The sequence below is a fragment of the Pseudorca crassidens genome, chromosome 1, assembly GCF_039906515.1.
Source record: "Pseudorca crassidens isolate mPseCra1 chromosome 1, mPseCra1.hap1, whole genome shotgun sequence".
NCBI lineage: Eukaryota > Metazoa > Chordata > Mammalia > Artiodactyla > Delphinidae > Pseudorca > Pseudorca crassidens.
The window spans coordinates 182276135-182295487 of NC_090296.1; the positions used below are offsets into that span (position 1 = coordinate 182276135).

The following is a 19353-nucleotide window of genomic DNA, read 5'->3' on the forward strand; positions in this document are numbered from 1 at the left end:
ATACTAAGAGCACAACAGTTGGATTGTATGGTTAGAGTACGTTGAGCTTTAAAATAATGCAAACTGTCTTCCAAAGTGGGTATAGAATTTTGCATTCCCAACAAGAATGAACAAAAGTTCCTGTACTCCACTTTCTTGACAGCATTTGGTGTTGTCAGTGTTTTGGATTAGCCATTCTCCTAGGTGTGTTTCATTAGGTATCTGATTGTTGTTTTAATTTGCACTTATCCAATGACATATGAGTTCACACACTTAGCCATCTTCACATCATCCTTGATAAGGTGTCTGTTCAGATATTCTGAGAGTTTTTAAATTGGGTTCTTTTTTAAGTGTTGAATTCAATCTTTTAAAATATATTTCAAATGCAAGTCCTTCTTAAGATATGTGTTTTGTAAATATTTTCTCCCAATATGTGGCATGTCTTTTTGTTCTCTTAAAAGTGTCTTTCACAGAGTATAAGTATTAAACAAGTCCATCTTATCAAATATTTTCTGCCATTCCTTTTGTAGTTTACTAAGGGAGCTTAGATAATTGATTTTTGATCTTTCTCATTGTCCAATATATGCATCAAATGTTATAATTTCCTTTTAAGCACTTCTTTCACTGTGTCACATAAATTTTTATTAGTTGTATTTTCATTTTCACTTACTTCAAAATATTTTTTATTTCTTTTGATACTTCTTTGAACATGTGCTATAGAAGTGTATTGTTTCATCTTCAAGTATTATGGGATTTGCCAGCTATCTTTCTATGATTGATTTCTAGTTTAATTCCATTGTGGGCTGAGAGCATAATTTTTGTGATTTCTATTTCTTAAAATCTTCAAGGTATAATTTGTTTTGTAATGAGGTCTATCTTTGTGAGCAGAGTATGTGAATTTGAGAGCAATATGTATCCTTCTGTTGTTGCAGGACGTATTCTAGTAGACATCAGTTAGATCCAGTTGATTGATGGTGTTGTTGAACTCAACTGCTGTTACTGGTATTTTTTGCTTGCTGGATCTGTCCATTTTTGATAGAGGGGTGTTAAAGTCTCCAACTATAATAATGGATGTGTCTATTTCTCCTTGTAGTTCTATCAGTTTTTGCCTCATGTATTTTGAGACACTATTGTTAGGTATAAACACATTAAAGAATGTTACGTCTTCTTGAAGAATTGATTCCTTTATCATTACCTAATGCATGTATTTATTCCTAGTAATTTTCCTTGCTCTGAAGTCTACTTTGGTAATAATATAGCTACTCATGTATATCTTTCTCTAAGCCTTTACCTTCTGTGCGTGTGCGTGCCTCTTTGTGCATGTATTTATTTTTTTACAGCTTTAATAAGGTATAATTGACAAAAAACTGTAATATATTTAAAGTATACAACATGATGATTTGATATACATACGTATTGTGAAATGAGTCCCACAATCCAGTTAATTAGCACATCCATGACCTTACATAGTTACTATCTCTTTTTTTTTTTTTTTTTGGTGAGAATGCTTAAGATCTACTCTCAGAAAGTATCAAGTATACAACACAGTATTACTGGATATAGTCATCATGCTGTACATTAAATCTTCAGAAGTTATTTATCTTATAACTAAAAGTTTGAACCCTTTGACCAACCACTCTCCATTTAACCTACCACCCCAGGACCTGGTGACGACCATTCTCCTCTCTGTTTCTATGAGTTTGACTCTTATTTTAGATTCACATATAAGTGATACCATACAGCATTTGTTTTTCTCTGTCTGGTTACTTCAGTTAGCAAAATGCCCTCCAGTTTCATCCATATCGTTGCAAAGGGCAGTATTTCTTTCTTTTTTATGGCTAGATTATGTGTGTGTGTGTATAACACATATACATACATACATATATGTGTATATATATCATAAACATGGGTGTACAAATGTCCCTTCAAGAGAGTGATTTGATTTCCTTCAGATATATACCCACATGTGTGATTGCTGGACCATATGGTAGTTCTATTTTTAACTTTTTTGAGGAAACTTCATACTGCTTTCCATAGTGGCTGCCTGGGAGGCAGCATTTCAAGTAACCCTGTGAGAACTGCTCCGAGGAGGTGAGGTGGGGAGCTAGGTTATATAGAAGTTTTGTAACAAAGGGCAGGTAGTCTGAACTTCAAGATTATTGTTAATTAAAGAAAACCAGATGACCCAAGTTAAGGAATTTAGCGCTTTTCTATGTATGGGAAGAGGCAAGAGTCTGGGCTCACTGAAATCATACCTTTGATTTTTGACAGTTTTTAAAATACTCTGTTCCACTTTTTTCGTTATTTTTCAATTTGCCTTTCAGTTTGGGAAGTTTCTATTGCCATATCTTCAAGTTCACTGATTTCTTTCTTTGGCTGTTTCCAGTCTACTATGGAGCCCATCAAAGGCATTCTTAATTTCTGTTATAGTGCTTTTGATTTATAACATTTCATTTTGATTATTTCTTAGAGGTTTAATCTCTGCATACATTATGTATATGTTCTTTCATGTAGTCTACTTTTTCACTAGGGCCCTTATTGTATTATAGTTATTTTAAATTCCCAGTTTGAAAATTCCAAAATTTCTGCCACATCTGCATCTGGTCTTGATGCTTGCTTTGTGTCTTCAGCCTGTGTGTTTTGCTTTTATCATGCCTTATAATTTTTTGTTTAAAGCTAGACATGATATATCAGGTAAAAGAACTGAAGTATATACGGTTTTGTTATGATGTTTTATGTTCAACTGGAGACGAGTTAGACTGTGTTTTCTGTTTTATTGTAGCTGGTGTCACAGGCTAAAATTTCCTTTATTTTCCTTTTTTGGTCTCCCCTATTGTCTTTGGCTTTCCCTAGAAAATACTTCTTTAATGGAAGCTGAGAATTGCAGTTTTTCCATCTGTAACCCATTATCCATGGGCCTTGGTGAAGTGGTGGTAAGGTATGAGGGAGTAGAAAAGCATTCTATAATCCTATGATTAGATCTCGGTCTTTTATTGGCAGTCTCCTCTGGTCTGTGACTTTCACAATTGCTTCTCAGCTTGTTTCCCCCAGAAACAAGATTCTTGATTCTTCTAGATTCTTGATTTTTCAAGATTCTTTAGACAGAAAGGTTAAAGAGGGCTGGACTTGGATATCTCCCTTCCCCAATGTTTAAAGTCCAAGAGGCTGGAGTTTGGTATTTCCTTTACCTCACATCTGTTAGGTTCTAGTAAAGTAGTTTTTCTTGAAGGCAGGCCTTTGTTAAGAAGAATGCTATTGGTGTATTTCAAATGTTTACTTTTCTCCTCCCTTTGCTGAAAGCATGAGTAGATTTTATTTCTGATACTCAGCTAAGGTACCTGGTAGGGCTCCTGGAGGCAAATTTCATGAAAGTGTATGGCATATCCAGGGCTGTGTCCTAGAATTTTTTTATTGCTCAACCTAGTTCATGTTCAGTTTCTGGCAATTGTTCAATTATTCTTAAGTTTTCCTCCTAATTGCTGGCTCCAGTGTTGGTTTCTATTCCCAGGAGTATGTAATTTTCAGTATTCATCTATCTCCACAGATTGAGAGTGGCAGTTTGCCCTGTGACTTCAATTCTCTGACAGGGCTAAGAAGAGTTGTTGACTGTCAGTTTTTTCAGCTTTTATTGGTTTGGAGTGCAGAAGTGAGGACTTCCAAGTTCTTTACATGTGGAAGACAAAGTGGAAGACAGAAGTCTTGCATATCTTTAAAAAATAATTATTCCTAGATTTTTTATTTGTTTTGGTGCTAATACAAAATTTCATCATTCCTAAAAAATGTTCATTTTCTAATTTTGTGTTCTTAGTATATAGAAATAAAACTGGGTTTTATACATTTTTACTTTATATTCAGTAATTTTAATAAATCCAGTTGATTAAGAGTTTATCTGTAGACTACAGATTCTTTTAGACTACATACCTGCACAGTTACATCGTCTGCAATTTATGAGTTTTATTTCTTTCTCTGAATGCTTACAAGTTTTATTATTTTTTTGTAAGAACTATGGTTGCCAGTACAAAAATGAGTAGAAATAGTGATAACACACGTTTATCTCATTCCCAGTATTGGAGGAAATATTTTACTATAAAATTGCTAAAATTCTTTTGTATTTTTTACAGATACAAATGTCAAACAAGGAAATATTATGAAGAGTGTTTTATTGAGATTTAATGATTTTTTTTCCTTATTCAATAAATATAATGTTTTTTATTCCTGTAAAATTGGCAGTAATGTTCCCAATTTCTATTCTGATTTAATAGCGTGAGTCTTCTTTCTTTTTTCTTCAACAGTCTAGTTAAAGTTTTGTCAATTTTGTTGATCTAATGTGAGTCTCTTATGGAAAGCATATAGTTGGATATTTTTTTTTTATCCATTCTGTCAATCTCTGCCTTTTGTTTAGAAAGTTTAATCCATTTACATTTAAGGGACTTATTTATGCCATTTTGCTATTTGTTTTCTGTATGTCTTATTTTTCTTTGTTCTTCATTTCCTCTAATACTGCCTTCTTTTGTGTTCAATTTATTTTTTTTGGCTGTGTCATGCAGCATGTGGGATCTTAGTTCCCCAACCAGCGATCAAACCCATGCCCCCTGCATTGGAAGCACAGATTCTTAACCACTGGACGGCCAGCGAAGTCTGTCAATTGATTTTTTTAAGGGACTAGTTTTGTTTCCTTTCTCATTTCCTTTGTGTATATTCTACAGATATTTTCTTTTTGGTTACCAAGAGGATTATGTATAACATCGTAAAGTTATAAAAAATCTAGTTTAAATTGATGCCAATTAACTTCAATAACATCCAAAAGCTGTACTCCTATACGGCTCAATCCCTCTCTTTTTGATACTGATGTTATGAATCGTATCTTTATACACTGTGTGCCCAATAACATAGACTTATAATTATTTTTCTTTAAACTATTGTATAAAATTAAAAGTAGAGCTCCAAACTAAAATTACAATAATACTGGCTTTTATATTTGCCATGTACTTACCTATACCGTAGATCTTTCTTCATACAGCTTCAACCTACTGTCTAACATCCTTTCACGTCAACCTCAGGGATTTCCTTTAGCATTTTCTATAGAGCAGGTCTAGTGGTAATCCCTTCGATGCTAGGAGTGCTCCTATTCTTTGTAGATTTTTTTTGTGCTGGGCACTGCTTCACATCTCCACAAAATTTTCTTACCAGTTTGAAGATGGCTTTTTCTTAATTGTGCATTCTCTTGGTTACTGTAAACATTTCACTGTTTCCCAGTGCTCTGACAAAGTTGGTTCTGATGGCTTTCTGCTTTTTGTTTTTCTTTTCTTTTTTTTTTTTGCGGTACACGGGCCTCTCACTGTTGTGGCCTCTCCCGTTGCGGAGCACAGGCTCCGGACGCGCAGGCTCAGCGGCCATGGCTCACGGGCCCAGCTGCTCCGCGGCATGTGGGATCTTCCCGGACCGGGGCACGAACCCATGTCCCCTGCATCGGCAGGCGGACTCTCAACCACTGCGTCACCAGGGAAGCCCTCTTTTTTTTTTTAATGTTTCTGTCAGGGAGCAAGAGCTTAGGGCCTCCTAGTCTGCCATTTTGCTGACATCTGCTTTAAAGTGGTTGTTTGAAAGCTGCTACAGAACACTTAAATTTATCTTATTGCAAAGTACTTAAGTACTTAGTCCTTTGGCCACATCAGCTTTAACATAGGTTTTTTTGGCCGTGCTGCATGGCTTGTGGGATTTCAGTTCTCTGAACAGGGACTGAACCCAGGCCATGGAAATGAAAGCCCTGAATCCTAATCACTAGGCCACCAGGGAATTCCCTAGCACAGGTTTTTTAACTATTAGAAATTTGCCAACTTTGTGATAAGAAGATCACAAAGCAGCCATATTGCCTATCTAGTGATAATTCCATTTTTTCATTGTCTTGTTATCATAAAAGATGATATAAGTAACGAAAATTGTGTTCTCTGAGGAACTGATAATATAGCATCTAGTCTATGTCATGAAAATTCATAATGTAGGGAAAAGCCTATACATATATTTTTTATGAGCAGATAAACTCTTAAGCATTACCTAATTAATGTTTGTTTGGTGGAGTAATGAGCACATGATAAATTCTTTTAAAATACATATTAATTGGGCTTCCCTGGTGGCGCAGTGGTTGAGAGTCTGCCTGCTGATGCAGGGGACACGGGTTTGTGCCCTGGTCCAGGAAGATTCCACATGCAGCGGAGTGGCTAGGCCCATGAGCCATGGCCGCTGAGCCTGCGTGTCCGGAGCCTGTGCTCCGCAACGGGAGAGGCCACAACAGTGAGAGGCCCATGTACCACTTAAAAAAAAAAAAAAAAAAAAAAAAGATACATATTAATTGATATATTGATTGGTTAATAAAATAATGAAATTATTACAGTTGTCCCTTGGTATCTGCAGGGGATTAGTCTCAGGATCCCCTGTGGATGCCAAAACCTGAAGATGCTCAAGTCTCTTGTATAAAACAGTGTAATGTTTTCCTATAACCTATGCACATTCTCCTGTATACTTTAAATCATCTCTAGGTTACTTATAATACCTAATACAATGTAAATGCTATATAAATACCCATAAATGCTATGTAGATAGTTAGTTGCCAGTGCATGGAAAATCCAAGTTTTGCTTTTTGGAACTTTCTGAAAATTTCTTTTCAGAATATTTTTGATCTGTGGTCAAGTGAATCTGTAGATGTGAAACCCATGGATACAGAGGGCCAACTGTATTAAATTGAGAAAGGTTGTCCTATGTTTGAATTTCTTGTTTTCTTTTAATAACTGTACTACACAGTTGAAATACTGTAACTCTTAGTAAGTCTTCTACTGTGCCCAACCATTATAAATCTCTACTTACCTACCACTTTGTTTAAACCTAATTGAAATATTAGGTCATTAACTGATGGATTCACTGCTGGAAGATTTTCTGCTGTATCTGGATGTTCTGAGGCTGCTTCATTTTTAACTGTAATAATAATAGATTGCCAGATTAGCTGATTTAAAACTAACATTTTGTTGGGGTAAAATTATAAAGTTAATAAGAGCGATTTACCGTATACTTATTTAATCTTGTTTAATTAACAATTTAACATACTGCTTATTCAATTAAATACAAATATGTCTAAAAATTTTTAAAACTTTACTAGCTACTAGTTGCCAGATATTATTATATCTGTACTTTTCAAATATTATCTCATTTAATAAGCATTCTAGGAAGTAGGTATTTTTATTCTCATTTAACAGATGAGGAAAATAGAGCTTAGAGAGATTATGCATATTTTGGAAGGTCACATAGTTATTAAGCACAAAAGTTTGAAATGAATTTTGTTCCTTTAGACTCTAAAACCTACACTCTAGCTAGTAAACTGAAATGTCTACTGAGATTGAGAATGTAGTATGAGTGAAATAAACCTGATGATGTTTGGAGTGGCATGAATAGCAGAAATGAAATGGAGAGCACAGGCATACCTCATTTCATTGTGCTTCACCTTTACTGCCCTTTGCAGATACTGCGTTTTTCACAAATTGAAGGTGTGTGGCAACTGTGCATGGAGCAAATGTATCAGCGCCATTTTTTTTTTATTGGCGTATAATTGCTTTACAATGGTGTGTTAGTTTCTGCTTTATATTTCAGTGCCATTTTTTTTTAACAGCATTTGCTTACTTCATGTCTCTGTGTCACATTTTGGTAGTTCTGGCAATACTTCAAATGTTTTCATTTTTATTATATTTGTTATGGTGATCTGTGATCAGTGATATTTGATGTTACTATTGCAAAAAGATTACAATTCGCTGAAGACTCAGATGATCGTTAGCAGTTTTTAGCAATAAGGTATTTTTAAATTAAGGTATGTACATTTTTTTAGACATAATGCTACTGTACACTTAATAGACTACAGTATAGTGTAAACATAACTTCTCTATATACTGGAAAACGAAAAATTTGTGTGACTCAATTTATTGTGATATTCACTTTATTGCAGAGGTCTGGACCAAACCCACAATATCTCTGAGGTATGCCTGTACATATCTTATATAAAGTTATTACTCCCATTGATTGTTACAAATGTAGGTCTGAGGTTCCTGGGTCATCTAAATTCGCAAGAGAACCTAGAAAGGTAGTTAGTTACAAGAACTCCAAGATTTTAAAATATCTGAAAGTAATTAAAAAGTTTTAAGCATGTTCGTAGGATAAAACAAATCATCAATTATTGACCCAAGAGAATTACCTAACTTGGGAAAGGATTAATTCTAACATGTGGGTGGGATTTGAAAGCCAATAACTGGTTATATTTCTTTGGAAAACATCATCATTTATCCACCAATATATCTCTATCATCTAGGAACAGAAATAAGATTTAAAATCTAGATTAAATTGGTACTTTCAAAAGAAGAAAAAAAAACAAGATATGCCAGGAAAAAAATGGAAAGAACAATTAAAAATTAAAATGTGCAATTAAATTAATCACTTTTGAAAACTGCCAAGAACAAATATTTTCATGGGTAGAATTCTTCATAAATCTTAAAGGATTAAATCCTATGCTATAGCACATAAAAATGGAATTTTCTATTTCTTTCACAAGGTCAAAAATACAGTAGTCCCCCCTTATCTGCAGTTTCCATGGTCAACCCTGGTCCAAAAATGTTAAACAGAAAATTCCAGAAATAAACAATTAATAAGTTTCAAATTGCGTGTTGTTCTGAGTAGGGTAATGAACTCTCACACTGTCCTGCTCTGTCCTGCCTGGGACATGAATCATCCCTTTGTCCAGCGTATCCATGCTGTATATCCTGCCCATTAGACACTTAGTAGCTATCTTGGTTATCAGATTGAGTGTCATAGTATTGCAGTGCTTATGCTATAGTAACCCTTATTATACTAATAATGACCTACTGACCATCAAATAAATTATGGACAGGAAACACAGGAAAAGACACAGTATATACAGGGTTCAGTACCATCTGGTGGTTCTCAGGCATCCATTGTTTTAAAGTATTTCATATAATTCCCACAATTATTTTGTGACGTACATACTATTACTAGCCCTATTTTTCAGATGAAGAAACTGAAACATGGAGAGATTAACTAGCTTACACAGTTAGTAAGAGACAGAGGTAGGCACCAAAGACAGGCAGTCTATTTTCAGCATCCGTACTTTTAAACACTACCCCTACCATTACCTCTCATAAGAAGATAGGCATCTCCTAATGGAAACAACACAAATATTCATCCACAGGAGAATGGGCAAATTAATTATAATATATTCATAAACCAGGTCAATATACAGCAATAAAAATAAATGAATAAGGACTAGAATTATCAACAGTGATCTTGAACCAAAAAAGCAAGTTGCTTAAGAAAGCATACAGCATACTACAAACAAAACAATAGCATAAATCCTTTACAGATGAAAACATACCTAACAAAAGTATAAAGAAATATATATGGTAATGATAAATATCAAATTCAGAAAAGAAGGAGGCAATAATCTGAGAGGAATAGAGAGGGTCGGACTTCAATATTTAACGTATATTATATTCATTAAACTGGGAAACAGACACACAAGTGTTCATTACATTAACTCTTATCATACCTTTCTGTATTTCAAAATAAATTAAAAGTAACAGAAACAACCTAAAACACCTAGGTTTTATTTGGTTCTCTTTCACTTGAAAATATTCTTTTTTTAAATTAATTTTTATTGGAGTATAGTTGCTTTACAATGTGTTAGTTTCTACTGTATAGCAAAATTAATCAGTTATACATATACATATATCCCCTCTTTTTTGGATTTCCTTTCGATTTAGGTCACCACAGTGCATTAAGTAGAGCTTTCTGTGCTACACAGTATGTTCTCATTAGTTATCTATTTTATACATAGTACCAATAGTGTAGATATGTCAATCCCAATCTTCCAATTAAGAAGCACAAAGATAAACCAAATCTTCTGTTACACTAAGTCAAAAATCCAAATAAAAATTTTCCAATCTTTCTAATAATGTCCATTTTTCCTCAAATCCATTTTTTAAGCAAACAGAAAAAATACAGATAAATTTATTTAAAATATACAACAAAAAATACACTAATATCAAAGAACTATAGTAGAAAATATATAATGATATAAAGAGTAAGATCCAGTAGATAAAAAACAAATGTTCCTTTTCTCTTCTTGAAACCATATAACAATATAAAGAATAGGTCTACTGGATAATAACAAATATTTTTAGCAGATAATGTACTTGATAAGAATTGAAATGTGAATGCTGGATATAAGTCATACTTTTAAAAATGAAATAACTGTAATAGCTCCATAAGATTCCTAGAAAAGCATGTCCTAAACTTGTTCTCTATGAAACACTGCTCCATAAAAAGAGAAAGGCAGGGTTTCTTGCTCAATAAATTTAAGAAATACAGTATAATAATGAGAATATTAAAGACTACAAGAAGGAATGGGGGGTGCTAATATCATTACAGCATTTATTAGTTCTGCAGAATTTCAATTTTTGTTAAATTGTATTCTAAAATGTCTAACCTAAGGAAAAAATTCAACTATAAAACATAAACTAATTGATGCACATTTAAAATATATTTTTAAATTGTCAAATATTTTATGATGACGTTTAAAATATGTTTATCAATATCATTCATACCTCTCAATTTTTGAGACTCATAAACTCCACTTGTTTGAATTTTATCCTTGTATCCTTTAGCTAGTACTAGATCTTCAAGTATAAAATTCTCATCTGAGAGTTCATTCGCATCTTGATCTACCAAGATGAAGAAAACTTTCAGTAAACTAAATACAGAAACACTACTGAAAACCACATACTGCGGCCTAATTCCAAGAAGATTATAATGTCTAGAGGTTAGGAAGATATTCTTACATCAAGTGAGACGAGAAAAATGATTACTCAATGTCAGAAGTTCACTTAATAGATTTCAATATCTACTCTTGATAAAACTCTGTGAAAAATTAGAACTATAGATTTACTCCTAGACATTACTCTCTTAATATAGAATATATTTCTGTCTCAATCCAACAGATAACACCTTGATTTATGGTGAAGCACCAAAAAATATTCTTATTAAAATTATAAACAAAACCAGAATGTGAATCATTATCATTTTAACAATTACCTAGTTCTGGTAAAGTTGGTATGATAAATATATGGAGCAGAAATTATGATGAAACTATAGAAGAAAATGTAGGGAAGAAGCTCCTTGACACTGGTGTTGGGAATGATTTTTTTTTTTTAATATATAACACCAAAAGCGCAAACAACAAAAGAAAAACTCAACAAATGGGACTACATCAAAGTTAAAACCTTCTGCACAGTAAAAGAAACAATTAATATAGTGAAAAGGCAATCTTTGGAATGGGAGAAAATTTTGGAAACCATGTATCAGATAAAGGGTTAATATCTAAAATATATAAAGAATTCATACAGCCTAATAACAAAAAACCAAACAATCCAACTGAAAAATCGGCAGAGAACTAACAAGTTATTTTTCTAAAAAAGACAACTGGACTTCCCTGGTGAGGCAGTGGTTAAGAATCTGCGTGCCAATGCAGGGGACACAGGTTCGATCCCTGGTCCAGGAAGATCCCACATGCCCTGGAGCAACTAAGCCCATGGGCCACAACTACTGAGCCTGCACTCTAGAGTCCACGAGCCACAACTATTGAGCCCACATGCCACAACTACTTAAGCCCGTGCACCTACAGCCCATGCTCTGCAACAGAAGCCACTGCAATGAGAAGCCCGTGCACTGCAACGAAGAGTAGCCCCCACTCGCTGAAACTAGAGAAAGCCTGTGTGCAGCAATGAAGACCCAATGCAACCAAAAATAAAATAAATTGAAATAAATAAATTAATTTAAATAAATAAATAAATAAGACAACCAAATGGCCAACAAATATGTGAAAAGATGATCAACAATATTAATTATCAGAGAAATGCAAATCAAAGCTACAATGAGATATCATCTCACACATGTTGGGATGGCTATCATCAAGAGGACAAGAGATACAAGTGCTGGCAAAAATATAATGAAAAGGAAATCTCTGTACACTGCTAGTGGGAATGTAAATTGGTCTACCCACCATGGAAAACAATATGGAGGTTCCTCAAAAAATTAAAAATAGATCTACATTCTGATTCATCAATTCCACTTCTAAGTACATACCCAAAGCAAATAAATACAGGATTTTGAGAAGATATATGTACTTATATTTTTATTGCAGCATTATTCACAACAGGAAGATATGGACACATCCTAAGAGTCCATCAGTGGATGTGGATAAAGAAGATGTGGTGTATATATATATATAAAATGGAGTATTATTCAGCCATGTGAAAGGAGGACACCCTGCCATTTGAGACAACATGGATGAATCATGAGTACATTATGCTAAGAGAAATAAGTCATACAGAGAAAGGAAAATACAGTATGACATCATTTACATGTGGAATCTAAAAAAGCAAAACTTGTAAAAACAGAGAAAGAAATTGTGGTTAACCACAGGACACGGGGTGGGGTGACAGAATCAATGTTGTTTAAGAGTATACAAACGTGAGTAGTAAATAGAGATCTAATGCAAAGTATAACGAATATAGACAATATTGTACTAAAATCATCAAACTTGCTAATAGGCTAGAACTTAATTATTCCAACCAATAAAATGAAAGAATAATTATGTAATGTGATACAGGTGCTAATTATCACTACAATGGCAATCATATAACAATATATAAATGTATCAAATTAACATGTTTTACACCTTAAATTTACACGTTTTATGTCAAATGTACAATAAATGAAAAACAAAAAAATGTGTACATGAAAGGCCGCTAAATCATAAATAATAGAGTTTAAATCATACAGGATGTTGAAATGTTAAAATAATAGTAGTGAGAGGACTTCTATTTCTTGTATGACATGTAAAGTGCTTGGAAGTCACTACTTCCACTCTCACAATAAGAAAAAAGCCTAGCAAACTTTTTAAATTAAACATTTTTTTTCTTATCAAAGTCAAGGCAAAATGCTGCCCCCCAAATTGGAGAGAGAGGTGGATAAAAGAAGCATAGTTTATTGGCAGCTGAACCCCAGGAGAAGAAGCCCACTACTGAAGTCAGGACTAGTAGGAACACTTAAACTGTGATTGATGAATTGCTGAAAGTTCAGTATATACTAGCTTGAATCTTACTGGTACCCCCATGTTACTATGAGTTTCATGTCTAGGAAATCCAACCAGGTTCTCAGGATGAAGATCAGAGGAAAATTGCCACATGCTTCCAACAGGGAGAGGGGAAAGTAACTGTTCTTAATCATGCCCAGAGCTTTCTGTTCTCCTTAACAAAAGACTGCCCTCAAGGGAATCTATTTTACCAGAGCTTAACCAAAACACCGTTTACCAGAACCTAACAGACCTTAGGGAAGGGAAATGTTCAACATGGGGGTGAGCAGATATAAAATTTCAGCCCCTTCTAGCCTTCCTGTCTTACCAAACAAGTAGGAGAGACATGAGAAACACTTGTGAAGGTGGAAACCTAGCGACACAGGCTTACTAAAAGACTGAGACCTAATCAGAGGATTACAGAATGCTTCCCCTTCCCTGACACCTTACCACCACATTAATAAGCCTCCTATATAATTGCAAGTTACAGCTAAAAGGACAGCAAGCCTCAGACCCTACTTAAGGAATCTAAAGGGAAACCCAAAGATATCAGGGGAGACAAAAAAAGGGATAATACAGGAACTTTTAGCATCTGATACCTACAGCTACAGTAAACAAAAAATACAGCCTAATACCTAACCAGATAAACATGAAGCCTCACACTAAAGGCCTATATAAGCCTCAGTTCCTTTTACAAAATACATCATGTCTGGATTTCAACAACAAAAACAACAAAAATGCAAGACACGCTAAAAGTAAAAACCTAGTCTAAAGAGTATGAGCACCAGACTCACAGGACAGAGATCTTAGATTTATCATACTGTGTATGTGAAGTAATTATGGCTAATGTGCTAACAGCTCTCATGGAAAAAGAGACAGTATGCAAGAACAGAAGAGTTATTTAAGCAGAAATCTGGAATCTCTAAGAAAAAATCAAAAGGAAATGTTAGAAATCAAAAACACTGTAACAAAAATGTAGAATTTCTTTGATGTGCTCATCAGTATATTGCATACAGTCAAGGAAAGACTCAGTGAGCTTGAAGATATGACATTAGGAACTTCCCGAATTGAAAAGAGAAAATAAATGGGAAAAAAGGAACAAAATATCAGAGATCTTTTGGACAATAATAAGAGGAGTAATATACACATAATGAGGACATCAGAAGGAGAACAATGAAACAGAATAAATATTTAAATAATGGCTGAGAGTTTTCCAAAAATAATAACAGACATCAAATCAATGATCATAGGAACTCACAGAACACCAAAAAGGATAAATACCAAAAAAAAGCTACACCTATTCGTATCATATTCAAATTGCAGAAAATCAAAGACAAAGAGAAAATCTTGAAAGACTCCAGAGAAAAACAAAAACAAAACACAAATATACTTTATCTATAGAGGGACAAGGATAAAAATATCTTATACTTTTCATCAAACTAAGCTAGCAAGAAGAGAATGGAGAGAAATATTTAAAGTGTTGAAAGAAAAAAATAAACCAACCTAGAATTTTGTATCCAGAAAAACTATCCTTCAAAACTGAAAGAGATATAATGATTTCCTCAGATTAAAAAAAAAAAAAATTTGTTGCCAGTAGGCCTGCAGTGAAAGAAAATGTTAAAAGAAGTTCTTCAGAGAGAAGGAATAGGATACAGATCAGAAACCTAGATCTATATAAAGAGAAGAAATAAATGAAGGTAAAATAAACTTTTCTTACTCTTAGTTGATATAACAGATAACAGTTTATTCATAATAATAATAGAAACAATGTATTCAGTGATTATAGCTTATAGGTAAATGAAATGAATGACAACAATTCCATAAGTGACAGGTGGAAGGAATTGGGATTACACTGTTATCAGATACCTGCACTACCCATGAAGTGGCATAGTGTTATTTGAAAGTATGCTTAGATTAGTGGTAAATGTATACTGCAAATTTTAAGACAGTCACTAAAAATTTTTTTAAAGAAATATAATTGATATGCTAAGAAAGAAAAGAATATGGAATCATATTAAACATGTAGTTAAAGCCAGAGAAGGTAGGAAAAGAGTGGAAGGTGAAAAATAAAGTACTAGGGCACTGAAGAGAAAATAGTTACAAATATGATTAATATTAAATGAAATACCAATAATCACTTTAAATGTGAATGGTCTATTAATTAAAAGACAGAGACTGTCAGAGTGATTAAATAAACTGACCCAACTATAAGCTGTCAACAAGAAACTCATTTTAAATATAAAGTAGACTGAAAATAAAGGGATGGAGAAAAGTGTATCATGCTAATACTAATCAAAGTAAAGCCAGAGAAGCTATATTAATCTGAGACAAAGCAGACTTCAGAGCAAGGAAATTACCAGGGGTAAAGAGAGCACTACATAATAATAAAGGGGTCAATAGCTAAGAAAACATAACAGTCTTTAATGAGTATGCACCTAACAACAGAGCAACAAAATATCAACACATGAGGCAAAAACAGAACTGCAAGGAGAAACAGACAAATCTACTTTTATACTTGCAGCTTGCAATACCATCTTATCAGTAACAGACAGATACAACAGGCTGAAAATCCATACCTTAACAAATTTAAAAGAATAGAAATCGTATGAAGTATACTCTCAGATCACAATAGATTTAAACTATATTAATCTAATGCCAAAACTAGGCAAAGAAATAGCTCTCACAAATAAGATGCAAAAATCCTCCACAAAATATTAACAAATTGAGTGAAACAATGTATAAAAATAGTTATATATGATGACCAAGGAGGATTTATTCCAGGTATGCAATTCTGACTCAATATTTGGAAATCAATTAACGTAACTCAACAGACTAAAGAAAAAAATCATTTGATCAATCAGAAATGCAGAAAAATTATTCAAAAAAATCCAAAATCCATTCATGATACAACTGTCAGCAAACCAAGAATAGTGTGAACTTCCTCAATTTGATAAAGGACATCTACAAAGAAACCAACAGATAACATCACACTTAATGGTAAGAAACTAAATGCTGTCATCCTCAGATTAGGAATACATCAAGGATGTTTCTTTTCACCACTCCTATCCAACATCATACTGGAACTCACAGCTAATGTAATAAGTCAAGAAAAAGAAAGAAAAAGTATGTAAATTGAGAAAAATAAACAAAACTCTTCTTGTTGAACAACAACAGCAACAAAACTCCTGGAATTATAAGCTGGCTATAGCAAGGTTTCCAGATACAGGTTAATATACACAAGTCAATTGATTTCCTGTATGTCAGCAGTGAACAAGTGAAATTTGAAATTGAACACAATACCATTTATATTAGCACCAAAAATGAAATACTTAAGTATAACTCTTCAGACACAAGCGTCATCAAAGATTTAATGTAGAGATTTTCCATGTTCATGGATAGGAAGGCTCAATATTGTTAAGCTGTTAGCTTTTCCCAACTTGATTCAATGCAATCCCAAGCAAAATTCCAATAAGCTATTTTGTGGATATTGACAAACTGGTTCTAAAGTTTATATAGAAAAGCAAAATACCTACATTAGCCAATACAATATTGAAGAAAAACAAGGTCAGAGAACTGATGCTACCCAACTTCAAGGCTTCCTACAGATATCAAGACAATTGGTGAAAGAATAGATAAGTAAGTCAATTGTAACAGAACAAAGAGATATAGACCTATAAAAATACAGTCAATGATCTCTGTCAAAAAAGCAAAAGCTATTCAATGGAGAAACGACAGTCTTTTCAACAAATAGTACTTATACAACTGGACAGCCAAATGCAAAAAAAAAGTGAATCTAGACCTGACACCTTACCAAGAATTAACACAGAATGGCTCATAGACCTAAATGTAAAATGCAAACCTATAATTCTCCTAGATGGTAACACAGATGAACATCTAGGTGATCTTACGTTTGGTGTTGATTTTTCAGATAGAACACCAGAAGCACAATCCAAAAAAAAAATTGATAAGCTGGGTTTCATTAAGAAAAATACACACACAACTTCTGCTCTGTGAAAGACACTGTTAAGAGAGTGATAATACAAGCCACAGGCTGGGAGAAAATATTTACAGAACAGATATTTAAGATCTGTTATCCAAAACATGCAAAGAACTCTTAAACCTTGACAATTAGAAAACAAATAACACAATTACAACGTGGGCAAAGATGTGAACAAATAACCTACCAAAGAAGTCATTTAGATGGCAAATAAGCATATGAAAAGATGTTCAGCATATACATCATTAAGCAATTGTAAATTAAAACAACAGTGAGATATCACTACATACCTATAGCTAAAATTCAAACACTGAAAACAACAAATGATGTCAGGAATGTGGAGCAATGGGAAACCTGATTCGTAGCTGGTAGGAATGCGAAACACTACAGCCACTTTGAGGACGGTTTGGCAGTTTCTTACAAAGTTAAATTATAGTTTTACCATATGATCCAGCAATTGTGCTCTTAGGTACTTATCTAACAGTGTTGAAAATTTATGTTCCCACAAAAGTTATGCAGTAACCAACAGGTACTAAGTTGTTTGTACACAACTAATTAATAAAGAAACTGTTGGGCTTCTGTTGTGGTTTAGGATCATTATGAAAAAATTACTGAGACCATGCAAAACACCACAAACTTCTGTCTGAATTGTTTACAGAAGACTGTGTAAATACTTATCATAAGAAAGCAAACATGGCTATATTATTATCAAACAAAATAAACATTAGGCAAAAAAAATGTATTTTTAGAGATAAACAGTGTACTTTTACAGAGATAAACAGTGTACTTTTATAGCTCATGTTTACCAGGAAGATATAACAAGTATAAATTTGTACACATTTAATAACATCATTTCCAAATATATAAACCAATCTGGCTAAACTACCCGTAAACACAAAGAAGTCCGTAATCACAGTGGGAAAATTTAACATACATCTCTTAGTAACACAGAATAAACGAAACTTCAATGGAATTGAAAAAGAATTGACTAACACAGTAAATATATTTGATCTAATAGATTTATACAAAAGATATGAGTAAACATTCATAAACCTAAGAGAGAGGGTTTTTTTTCACTTACTTTAATTAAAAATAAATCAATAATATTGAAATTTATCATACTTACTATTTAGTGCTTTCATTGTGACAGCTCTAAGTTTCTTAGTTTGAGATTGGCTTTTTGACAATTCAACTTCATCCTCGGGTAATACGTCTTCTGCTTTCTGAGCTACGAGAAAGATACTTTTAATCCATTAAATAGAGAACTGGATTTATTGAAAATCCTCTGTAATTCAAACACATGTCAATTATCCAGGAATATTTCTTCTCATGGTTTGAAACAATAAAGTCAAATACCACATTATTGAGAGTGAATTACAGAGTGAGTATGAGAAGTGTAGAGACAATGGGAGTACTGTTCAAAAAGAATAGTTTTATAAGGTATTCACATTTTAGGATTAAGTGCAATATTTTCATAACAGATATATGAGTGAGAAAAAAAAGAAATGATAAATAATACATTCAAAATAAATTTAGAAGATTCAAAAGCAGATCAGGTAAGAAAGACAGAAAATACAGGCAATGGTATACTTACCTCCAAAATATCCATGCTTCCAGTAAATACAAATGTATTCAATGCTCCATTTAACGCACAAAGAGTGTTACATTGGATTAAAAAATAACCAATTATATACAGCTAAGTCATAATAATAGAAAAAGGTTAAAAATAAAGTGACGAAAAAATTATTCTATGCAAGTAGTTACATAAAGAAAGATACCACGCCAACATCAGACAAAACAGACTAAAGGCACAAAAAATTACTACAAAATGTCCATCATAAAGACAGAAATTTCAGTTCACTAAGAATAGATAACAATTTAAAATGTGTATATTTATTATATATATATATCTGTATGTAATATATAATCTATATGTAATACAGATTATGTGTCTGTATATTTTTATTTATAATAAAGCTTTAGAAACATAATTAACTTCACCTAATGGAGAATACATACACAAACACGTTGTATATGCTATGTATATGTGTACCTATATGTATATATGATACACTATATAGCATGTATTTCTATGGTCAATTGAATAAATATTAAACAACCAGAGAAATTTAATTAAAAATCATTATATGATATTCTTACTACAAATCCTCACTTTTCTGGCAGTTCCAAGTGT

At 33.1% G+C, this 19353-nt stretch overlaps 1 protein-coding gene across 27 annotated transcripts in view; it reads right to left on the reverse strand.

Annotated features, from left to right (window-relative positions):
• Positions 1 to 19353, reverse strand: part of CCDC7 (coiled-coil domain containing 7) — a 331505-nt gene that overhangs the window by 113762 nt on the left and 198390 nt on the right. For 25 of the 27 annotated variants that reach the window (XM_067702677.1, XM_067702668.1, XM_067702526.1 and 22 more), the window contains 3 exons: positions 18286 to 18387; positions 10635 to 10751; positions 6841 to 6948 (listed from right to left, as the gene is read on the reverse strand). In XM_067702677.1, coding sequence (XP_067558778.1) covers positions 6841 to 6948; positions 10635 to 10751; positions 18286 to 18387 — 327 coding nt within the window. The remainder of the gene's footprint in view (positions 1 to 6840; positions 6949 to 10634; positions 10752 to 18285; positions 18388 to 19353) is intronic. The other 2 variants (XM_067702658.1, XM_067702598.1) reach the window with 1 other exon arrangement.